The sequence below is a fragment of the Camelus dromedarius genome, chromosome 24, assembly GCF_036321535.1.
Source record: "Camelus dromedarius isolate mCamDro1 chromosome 24, mCamDro1.pat, whole genome shotgun sequence".
Classification (NCBI taxonomy): domain Eukaryota; kingdom Metazoa; phylum Chordata; class Mammalia; order Artiodactyla; family Camelidae; genus Camelus; species Camelus dromedarius.
The window spans coordinates 32,436,563-32,447,394 of record NC_087459.1 but is presented as its reverse complement, the minus strand read 5'-3'; the positions used below and the strand labels follow the sequence as shown (position 1 = coordinate 32,447,394).

Below are 10,832 nucleotides of genomic sequence, written 5' to 3'. Positions count from 1 at the left end.
CCAGGGTCATGATATAATTAATCGTTCACATCAGGACACGTCTTAGTCAAACCGGAGTAGTTAGTCCCAACCCCCAGGGTTAATCAGGCCTGTCCTGAGAAAACTGGGCCATACGGTCATCCTACCTCCACCCTGCACATGGCACAGGGCCTGAACTGAGCTCGCTGAAGGCCGTTTGAGTTTAGGATGGTGGCAAGAGCTGAAAACCCCTGCAAACTATTACATTAAAAAAAATGGCTGAAAACAAGGAAATAGAGAAATTTTAATGCAAGAAAAATAGTAGCATGGCACATGTCCCCTTCTGCGTGTGAATGTGCATTGCGTCCCGCGGGCGGGCAGACCCCTGGCTTTCAGGGTCCCCGCCCCACGGGCAGCACACCTGTCCCATGCGTTACATTCAATTGCTGCCCCAGGTTCCTGGGGCCGCTGACCTCAGACCTGGCTCTGTGTCCTTCATGGGGTCCTGCCTCCCTCCTCCCGCCGGCCGGGCTGGCCTGCTCAGCAGGTCAGCCCCCGGTGGCGAAGACCACTCCCTGCTCCTTGCCGAGCTGCACGTGCCCCCAGCGCTTCCTGGGTGGGGGCTCCGTCACCAGGGAGGACGGAGCCCCTCGGCCGTCTACGCAGCAGGGTACCCCGGCTCGCCACAGCATCGCCCGGTGGGGTCTGGACACCCCGGCCGAGTCCCGCTCAGACTCAGCGGCGCCCGCCTCACAGCTGGTCCTCGTCCACCCACACGGTCTTGCGCTGCTCCTCGCAGATCTTGTCCTTGAGGACGCGCAGCAGCTCCTCCACGTTGCCCCACATGTCCACCTCCACCGTGGCGTACAGGCACGGCAGGGCCTCCAGCTCCCTCTCCTTCAGCCGGCACAGGCGCAGGAACTCCTCCTCCGTCTCGGGCCGCGTCAGCATCTTCCTGCGGGCGGAGGGCGAGGGACACATCCGGGCGGGCGTCACGGGGGAGGCTGCCGGGCCGAGGCTGGGCTGGGCGGACCCGGTGCTGGGGACTGTTGTCTGCCCCCCTGGGAGAGCCCGGCCACGCCACTGTGCCTACCCCATGACCGCCCCACTGACGCTACCTTCCCGCTTTGTTTCTCCACAGTGTCTACCCCTGCGCATCCCGTGTGCGGTGCCTTTTTACTTTGTTCGTTACGGAAATCCCGAGAGGCGGGATTTAAAAAAAAAGTCTTTTTAAATTTTAATTGTGGTTAAGGACGTGACGTATAAACTAACATTTACCATCCTGACGGTGTGTAAGGGTATAGTTCAGTCCTGTTAAGTTATTCACACTGTTGTGCCTCTGTCTCCATAACTTTTCACCCTGCAAAACCGAAACTCTACCCACTAAGCAGTAACTCCCCCAGCCCCCGACACCCGCCCTCTGCTTTCTGTCTCTGTGAGTCTGACTCCTCCAGGGATCTTGTATAAGTGGAATCACACAGTATTTGCCCTTTTGTGTCTGGCTCATTTCAGTAGTATAATGCCCTCAAGGTCCATCCATGTTGTAGCAGGTATCAGAATTCCCTTCCTTTTCAAGGCTGTATCATATTCCACTGCATGGACGGACCCATGTTTTGTTTATCCATCATCTGTCAACGGACACTTGAGTTGCTTCCACCCTCTGGCTGCTGTGAGTGGGGGTGTGCAGATCTCTCCAAGACCCTGCTTTCAATTCTCCTGGGTGTAGCCCCAGAAGTGGGGTTGCTGGATCCCATGGTCATTCTATGCTTAATTTTTGAGGAGCCTCTGCACTACTTTCTGTGGCAGCTGCACCCTTCTACATTCCCACCAGCTGGGCACAAGGGCTCCAACTTCTCCCTGTCTGGGCCAACATGTGTTAGCTTCTGTGTTTTGAACACAGCTGCCCTAAGGCATGTGAGGTGGGATCCTGGTCTCATATGCTTGCTCATGGGTCCCCAGGCTGGGCCCTTCGTGAGCACTGGGTAAATATTTGGGGAAAGAATGGAGGGGCCTGACGTCTCTTAGCCTCAACTGCAGGTTGTGCGAGCAGACATGGGATTCAGAGACGATGCCACATATCAGGCAGGCCCCCAACCTCAGCATCATCCTGACCTCCTCTATTAAATCCCACAGCTCAGCCTTCAACATATCACACAGGCTTGACCTTGAACCTGAGCCCAGAATCAGACCTTTCCTTGTTACCTGCCAGACAGGATCTGGTTCCAGCATCACAACCCCCTGCTTAGCTATCATGAAGCTGTGTCTCAACACAGAAGCCAGTGGGGGCTTTCCATCCCACGTTAGAGTCAGTCTGTCACTCCTCAAAACCGTCAGTAGCTCCCGTCCCACTTGGAAAGAAGTGTCACCTCCTTCCATGGCCGACATGGCCTGGTGTGGTCTGGACACCCCCTTGGCCACGAAGTCACCTCGCACCACCATGCCCAAGCACCAGCCTCCTCCGGGCCGTCCCCGCCTCGGGGCCTCGGCGCCCGCTGTGCCCTCTGCACCTGCCTGGCCTGGCCTCCCCACGGCACGCCTGTTTCAGCGTCCACTTCCCGGGCCACCTGGGTCCCGTGATGCCCGCCCATCCCTCCCAGCATCTTTCCTCCTGGACATGCTCCACGTGTGTGTGTGTGTTACTGTCTCCATTGCTGGAGGTCAGGGCTGTGTGACCCTGGGTGAGCGGGGGAGGGGACCAACGCAGCAACCGGCTGTTCTTGGTTGGTGGGGTGGGGGGAGCGGGGCCGGACACTGGGGGCCCCTGGGGAGTCTCAGGGCCCCACCTGAACTTCTTGATGTTCTTCTCTGACACCCGGATGAAGAGCACGATGGGGTAGATCTGGGACTTGATCAGGTCTCTGGTGCAGCTGATCCCGGCTTCCAGCAGACAGTGCTTGTTCTGCAAGCACAGTGGCCAGCGGTCAGCAGGGGCCCACCACCTCCTCCCGCCAGGGTGGGTGCCTGGGGAGGGGTCCGGGACGCAGAGTCAGGCTCCCCAGGACGGAGCCGGGGACGAGAGCAGCGAGAGCTTGGAGCATCCCTGGCTGAACCAGAAAACGACCTGGGAGGAACCTGACCTCCGAGAGACAAGGCCCTGCCCGTCTGGACACCCGGCCCCCCTGCCGCGCACAGGGATGGGTGCTGGCAGAGCCCCGGCCCCTGGCCCAGGGTGAATCAGGGAAACTTAGTAAGACTCAGAGTCAGCATGGAGCACACATGCTACTCTCTTTGGCCTATGGAGGCACCAGGGGTGCCAGGTGAGGGGTGGACACCACTTGGAAGGTCCAGAGGCAGAGATAACCGCCCAGCCCCCTGCGCTCTTTCCAGTCGCTGCTCCCATCTCGCCAGCGTGGCTACTTTTGACTCCTAACAGCGCAGATTCTCGGAGGGCATCACCTTCGCAGCTAAAACTATCTCAGCTCCAACCCTGCCCACGCGCCCCCTCCACTCCAGCTGTCAGAACTCTAACCTTCACACCCAATAAACTGTTCAAGGCTGGCTGACAGCTCTGCCCGTGATTTGATCCATGTGACGACTTGGGAGGGCGTGGGAGTGACCGATGGCTGGACAGCAAATTCGGAGTTCCTGGCTGGACACCTGCTCCTGCCGCCCCCAGGTCACCGCCCACCGGGGAGCCAAGGCCCGGGCTCTGGAGGCTGAGAGCCCCCCTTCACCCGGCGCTGGAGCAAGGTTAGAACTCCACACGTAGGACCAGTCAGGGTCGCAAAGCCTGGCTCTAGAAGATTCTGGACTGTGTGCAGACGCCTTTCCTGCATCGCAGCCAAAACCCTCCTGATGCCCCACTTCCCGTTTGGCCTGCTCGCTCGCATCCCTGGCCCTTGTCACAGCCGGGCACACACATCCCTGAACAACGCAAACCAGAGCGCCAGCACCAGGAAGCTCTCAGAAAGAGGAGGAGGTTCTGAAGCACATGTGCACGTCAGAGCCTGGAGAGCAGGGCTTGGAGACGCCCGCTCGCAGCAGAGAGAGAGAGGGAGAAGCAGGAGGTCCACCTGCGAGGAGCGGGGGCGGGTCTGCGTCCCGCCCTGGCCCGTGGCCCAGGCGGCTCGCAGCAAGACCAGGAGGCGTCAGCCCCGCCGGCCCCGGCCTGCCTCACCTTGTCCGCCACGGCCTTGATGTGGGCAGGGACGACGCACTCAAAGGCGTTGGGGTTCTTCTCCCGGGAGAAGATGATGGTCTCTGTCTTCTGCTTTCTGAGGAACTCGTCTTTCGTGACGACATCTGTGGAGAGGGGGCCAGTCCTGAGGGCAGCACAGGTGGTCCTGGGCCAACCGTCCCGTCCAGGGACAGAGCTCCACAGAGCTGCGTGTCCGATCCCTTTCTGGCCACGTTTAAATGAACCTTGACTCCTCCACTAGACCCAGAGGCTTCTCGATGGGGGGCAAGGTTGGGGTCCCATTTTAAGCTCCCCATGGCAGCCCGTAGAAGATCTGGTTAATAAACACTCAGGATGTGGCTTCTCAGCAATCAGTTTCACTGGACAAAGGAAGGGGAGGACAAGGGGGAGGAGGGGGAGGTAGAGGAGGAGGAGGGGGTGGGTACCGCATGCAGGGTGCTCACCTGGCTTGCACATGGTGAACTCCATCGCGCCCCCCGAGTTGAGCAGCTTCTGGACCAGTGCCTTGGCCAGCATGGTGGGCGTGAAGAGGACGGGCCGGCGGCGCTCGCAGTAGAAGGCGCGCACCAGGCTGTAGGGGATCAGGCTGAGGTTCCTGCCGAGCTCGCTCTCCGGGTCCAGCTCTGGGAGGGTGGACAGGGAAGGGGTGGCTGGGGCTAGGGACACCCTGGGTGCCCTGCTGGAAAGCTGCTTGGGGGCTGGAGGACACTGGGGGTGTAGTCCTCAAAAACCACTGCGCAGTGCAACGTGAGCCCATAGCCCGGGCCGCCCTTGGGCCGCCCAAGGAAGTTTGCGGAGTGAGCTGTGGGCTGTGTTCTGGGAGCCGGGGCGACAGCACCAAGCCAGGCAGACAGCCCTGCTCACGTGCCAGGAGGGGCGGTAGTGCGGGTGGGGGAGGATGAGGAGGGGAAAGTGGGGAAGGAGGGGAGGTGGTGGAGGAGGAGGCAGTGGCGGCGGGAGGCCCACAAGAAGCGCGTGACACCCTTGGGACACAACTGAGAAGGTGCTAAGCCGTCCAGGGAGGGGCCTGGCCCTGGGAGGCAGGCTGGGGGGCGGGCCTCCCACGGGGGACCATGCACTGGGTGGCCCCTGGCCCACTTTATGATACACAGTGAGCAGCACTCAGTGGGGAGAGGAGTCGGTAAGTACACGCTCACAGCAAACAGCTGCAGTTAACGCGGGTATCTGAGCCAAGCACAGCGAGCGGCAGCTGGGGACGCGAGTGGCGGGGTGCTGCCCCGGAGGCCGTGAGGGCCTCGCGGCCTGGGCCGGCCGGCTCCTCCCAGGGCAGCAGCCCCCCACGGGAGAGCAGCCGTTCCAGCGCTGCTCTCGGGGACCCTCGTGGCCCACCCACACCCCCCGAGGCCGCCGGACATGGGGAGTGGGGAGGGGCCGGGCGGCTGGCACCACACCTTCCTGCTTCTCGGTCAGGAGCTTGGAGGTGTCCAGTGAGGACCGGGCCAGGCTCCCCAGCGGGCCCCCCGAGACGATGCGCACGCGCTCGTGGCTGTTCATCCGCTTGTACTTGTTCTCAGACCTGCTGACGAACTGGAGGCAGAGGGGGCTGCGGGAGGCTCCCGACCCGCGCTGGGGCAGACCTCTGTTCAGGTCTCAGCTCTGCCCTGGGGGCCTGGGTCAGTCACCTCCCCTCTAACGACAGCGGAACCCTAGCAGGTGGCACAAGTTCTTCAAGTTTGGGATGCTGGTAGCAGGTAAGTAAGTGAATAAACACCCACTCTCTCCTCCCTAGGTGGGCATGACTTGCCATGGCGGCGGGAGGAGGGGGTTGGTCGCAAACAGGCCCTCCAAGGAGCGCCCTCTGCAATCCCACCCATGTCTGGGGGAACTGCTGGCACCATGGGGCCTGGAGCGCCCCAGCTGCAGAAGACCCCTGGCTGGGAGCCTCCACTGGCCGACCGCCGACAAACTGCCCACCTGGTGGGTGGGAGCAGGTGACTTCACCTCTGGCCTCAGCATCCCCGAGTGGTCTAGGGGAGTGCCTGCATCCCTCTATAACTCAGAGTTGAGTCCCGGAGGGTGGAGGGGTGGGCACCATACTGCCTGGGCTACTCTGAGTCTCTCCCTGCCCTCCTTCTGCAGGGAGGAGACTCCAGGGAGCCGGGATGTTGGCCTCACTCTGTTGTTAACTGGCCTTTGGCTTAGTCACCCGGAAGCTCAGGGCTTTGGATTCATGTGTGATGTGTAGACACAACAATGTGTGGTCTCACGTGGTCCTGCCTTCGGGATGGCCTCAGACTTCACAAGGGCTCCCTTCCACCTCCGTGAGTGTCTTCCTGCTGACTGTTCCCCTCTCCCTGGGTTTTAGGGTCACATCATGAACCATGCCTCTGGGTTCCCTACGTTCCACCATTAGGATGGAGCAGTGGAATGACACACCAGCTCCACTGGGGCCTAATTAGCACGGTGCCAACACAGGAACATCCTTGAAAGGCTACATCTTAATAGTACTCCCTCAGCTTTTGTTGGCTGGTGATAGAAAGGCTGTACAGAATACTTTTGCGTTTATGTGAAATCACTCCTGAATACATCACCAACTAGGCTATTCAACGTTCCTCACGTAGTGATCTATGCCAAAAAGGAAAAAAAAATCCTTCCTTTTAGGATTAAGTACAAGGAAAAGATTCTTTCTGGTCCCAAACAGCTAAAACATTTCTGTGTCAGATAAGATTTAAATAATCTGTGGGTTTCCCTTTTCCCCTTGGCTGCTGGGATGCTCAGAGAGAAACTGAATGCTCAATCTAAGGGACTAAACTGACCTGGGTCTCTGGAATGCTTGTTTTCCTCTCCTAATTCACTGTTTCTGATTTTTCTACTAATATTTGAACACCTAATATGTTTAAATTTCTTTTAGCCCTAAGTTTCCTCAAATCTTTCATGAAAGTGAGGTTTGCTTCCAACAGGTGCAGAGACTGTGTAGCGACCAGTCACTGTGAGGATAAAATGGGATGGGAGAGGGCAGGGCCACAGCAAAATGTGATCAAAAAGTCAGTGGTCACGCGGGGGAGCTGTACCTGCAGGAGCTGGCCGAAAAGGAAGCTTGCTCGCGACAGGCGGGGACTGACTCTGGGGTCCGTGGTGGGAAGCGGGTCTTCTGGCTGCAGGGTGTTCTGAAATCAGTTTGTCATCCCATCAGAACTGCTGGGCTTGGTCGGCCACATGAGCACATTAATGCTGCTGAGAACGGGACGTCCCCCAGCCCGCCTCGGTGCTGAAGGCGGAATGCACTCCAGGCAGGAGTTAAGCTCAGCGGGAGGAAGGGCCGCGGGACCTGTTCCAACAGAGACCAGAGAGCAAAGAGGAGGCCGCAGCGCAGTTGGGGGAGGACGCAGAGGGCAGAGTCCCTTCTGGAAGAGTGGCGTGTTCCTAAGGAACCCAGTCCCCAGCAACCCACCATCCCGAGATCGATGCCTCCCACTTGGCACCCTCTCCGAAGAAGGCCCCAGGGGGTGGTGCGCCGCCAGCAGGGTGCTGGCTGACCTACCCGGAGGGTCCTCAGGGTGTGGTGGGCCGTGTCTGCCTCCTCCCGGCTGCCCCTGTGCATCAGGCGCTGCAGTTTGACCAGGAGGAGCTGCTGGGCTCTGGGGAGGCGAGGAGGCGGGTTGGAGCCTCGGGCTGGAGCAGACCCCAGGGCTGAGGCTGGGGAAGCTGATGGGGGCCTGGCCTGGGCAGGGTCCCTATTTAGGGTGTGGGCTCTGAACCCCGGGCTACTCCAGAGAGGACTCAACGTTGACTCACTGTGGCACTGGGGCAAAGTCACTTAACTTCCCTGAGCCTCAGTTTCCTCATCTGTAACTCAGGTCTACTGACCTGGCAGGGCTGTCCTGGGCAATGGTGTTAGAGGCTCTGGGAGCCTTATAGCTGCCTGGGGCATCTGGCCAGGCAGGGGGTGGGGGCGGACACTCAGCCCTTGGCAGCGCTGCTGTTTACTCACAGAACGATACTGGGGGCGGGGGGTGGGGGCACTACGGGGGAGATGACTGGCGGACACAAGAGAACGTAAAATCAAGCGCCAAGCTGACCAGTAAGATGGAAATAGGGCACGCCGAGATTTACTGAAGCAACGGGATTTAAGAGAGCAACACCCCAGGCAGGCAGGGAGGGCCTCGTGGAGGAAGAGGGAATGGGGAGAGGCTCGCTCTTCTGCAGGCCACAGCTCCCCGCGAGCCCCTGTGCACGGCCCCCTCGGCCGCGCCGGCTGTGGCCTCACCGGCTGTAGCTGGGGATGGTGCCCACGTCCAGGTCGTGGTCCGAGAAGGGGTCGACCCGTGCGCACAGCCACTCGGGCCGGTCCTGGTACATGGTGTCACGGACGTGCACGACGTCATCACACTTCAGGGACATGGAGCAGGCGTCCAGCTGGCTGGAGATGTTCAGGTTCAGCCGGATGTAGAAGGAGTCCCCCGACGTGATCAGGCCCTCCTCCATGTCCTTCAGCAGCTTCTGGTACCCTGCAGGCGGGCAGGAGGTCAGAGCAGCACCAGCTAGCTGTCGGGGAAGGGCCTCCCGCCACTGGACCACTCTGATGACGCCACTCCTCCCTGGGTCAGTGGTTAGGGAAACAGCTATCCTCCAGTGAATAAGGAGCTGGGCCCCTGATGGGTTCCCCTCTTCATCCTAGCTGCCAGGAAGCTCAGAGCGAAATTTTGTGCCAAGTTGCAGCAAGTCTAGGATCTCCGCTACGATCCCCATGTCCTTCCCCACCGTTAAACGGTGCTTGTGTTTTCTCATTTTTTTCCTTTACTCAATGCATAACTTACGCATAGTAAACCCCATTATCCTTAAGTATCCAGAGCTACGAATTTTCCTAAATGTGTACACCTGGGTAATTACCACTCAGAACCCTCTCTCCTGCCCCCTCGGCCAGGACCCCTCACGGGGAACCGCCAGGCTGACTGCTGGCAGCACAGGTAAGCTCGCCTCACTTCACGAAAACGAAAGCAGATGGTACGTGCTCTCTGTGCCTGGCTTCTCCTGCTCAGCCTCACGCCTGTGAGGTCGCCCGAGATGCTGCAACGTAGCATCGTGCGCCCTTCCTCATCACGTGCAGTCCTGCACGAGGTGTGGACTCACCCCTTCCAGGGGTGCACACCTGTGCCGCCCCCAGCTCTGGCTATTGTGGGTAACTCTGCCGTGAACATTCTTACCCCCACCTTTGTGCACGTGTGTACCCACTTCTCCTGGGGACACGCACAGAATTACTAGGTCACTGATTATGTGCACGAGTAGCTTTGCAGACGCTGTCAAACAGGTTTCCCGAAGTGCTGGGAGCACGGCACACACGTTTCAACCTTAGTTAACACCATTGTCCTTCAGTGTACATTTTTATAACCCCCTTCAGAAGGAAGCAGGGCATAAAACCACGAATGCAATAAATGCCATGAACTTTCTGCAGACGTCCGTGACGTAAAGCCGTAAGTAAATTCCGAAATCAGCCCCACGTGTGGAGAGCTACATAACACAGTGGAAGCTGAAACAGTCCCAACAGCCGGCCCATGAATAGCTTGTCAAGTGGCCACACCACACGTGCCAGGGAGACTGCAGCCCGTAGGCTCTGATCCCTTCCACGGAGAGACCAGGGAGGCCCAGCCAGGCCCCTCCACCCACCTGGCTGGAGGCAACGCCCATCACCACCACCCGGGACCCTGCCAGAGGGACCCCCTCCTTCGTCTCATTCCAGACGCAGGGCTCTGCTGCTGCACAGACCCAGGGGGCGCCGCCCACACCGCGTTCTACAACTCCGTGGGTGCGCAGGGCGGGGCCCCGAGACTGACTGCGGGGGGGGCCCAGGACGCCAGGCCTGGCAGCGGGGAGGAGCGCGTAGGCGGGAGGCGGTGGCCGCGCCCTGCGTTTGGGTCGGGGCCTCCTGATTATCTTCCGCACCGACCAGGCGCTGCCGGGAAGGAGTGCGGGCAAGCAGACGGCAGCGGGGGGACGGCGAGGGAGAGAGTGGCTATTTATGCTCTGCTGAAACATTCATGAGCCCGGGTGGTTAAAAATAAGACCCAGCTGCAGACATAATCGTGCAGGAAAAAACCCAGAGGTGAGAAAGAGAGCTCAGGCTTTGGAAGAGGAAAGACACTGCCCAGGAGTCTCGGCCGAGAAAGAGGAGGCTCCGTGAAAAAGCTGCCAGAGGCCAGAAGAGAAGGAGGTGCGGCCTGGCTGTCCTGGTGCCGGAGCCCCGGAACCAACCGCCTGGCTGCCTTGTGGCCCAGTGGACCCGCTGGCGTCGGAGGGGCCACCCCGGAGCTGCCCAAGAGAGGAAGCCAACCTCAGCCCGGCGGGGACGCGGCCCCGGGCTGGTAGCCTGCTTGTGTGGCGCGCGGGGCAGGTGTGTTCACGCCGTCTGCCTGTCCCTGCCTGCTGTCCCACACCTGCCCCCCAGCCCTCCTGGCAGGGCCAAGACTGCCGCTTCTCCCCAAGTAGGTGTGCAGTGGAGGGCGCCAATGCAAGGTCCCACCCCGTCTGGTGTCCTGCCGGCCTCACCTTCCTGGTTGACCTTGTAGTGCAGGGTGACGGGGCCACTGCATCTCTGGATGGTCCAGTGCGCCTCCTCCTTCGTGCACGTATCCAAGGGGATGCTCTGCCTCTCGCCTCTGATGCAGCCTTCTAGCTAGATACCAGAGACACGCTGTTCTGCTGGGCTCTGCGGCCAGCGGAGCTGCGGGGTGAGACGTTCCCCCCGGGAGTAAAAGCGCCTGCCCCCAGTGAGGACCAG

General features: G+C 60.2%; 1 protein-coding gene across 4 annotated transcripts in view; it reads right to left on the bottom strand.

Moving 5' to 3' along the window:
• Nucleotides 1–238: 238 nt before the first annotated feature.
• Nucleotides 239–10,832, bottom strand: part of CARD11 (caspase recruitment domain family member 11) — a 95,525-nt gene continuing 84,931 nt past the window's right edge. For all 4 annotated transcript variants that reach the window (XM_064478734.1, XM_064478732.1, XM_064478733.1 and 1 more), the window contains exons 17-25: nt 10,601–10,727; nt 8,325–8,565; nt 7,599–7,695; nt 7,129–7,224; nt 5,509–5,644; nt 4,540–4,719; nt 4,076–4,200; nt 2,742–2,857; nt 239–913 (exon numbers count right to left, since the gene is read on the bottom strand). In XM_064478734.1, the coding sequence (XP_064334804.1) occupies nt 709–913; nt 2,742–2,857; nt 4,076–4,200; nt 4,540–4,719; nt 5,509–5,644; nt 7,129–7,224; nt 7,599–7,695; nt 8,325–8,565; nt 10,601–10,727 (1,323 nt within the window). In that variant the 3' untranslated portion in view covers nt 239–708. The remainder of the gene's footprint in view (nt 914–2,741; nt 2,858–4,075; nt 4,201–4,539; nt 4,720–5,508; nt 5,645–7,128; nt 7,225–7,598; nt 7,696–8,324; nt 8,566–10,600; nt 10,728–10,832) is intronic.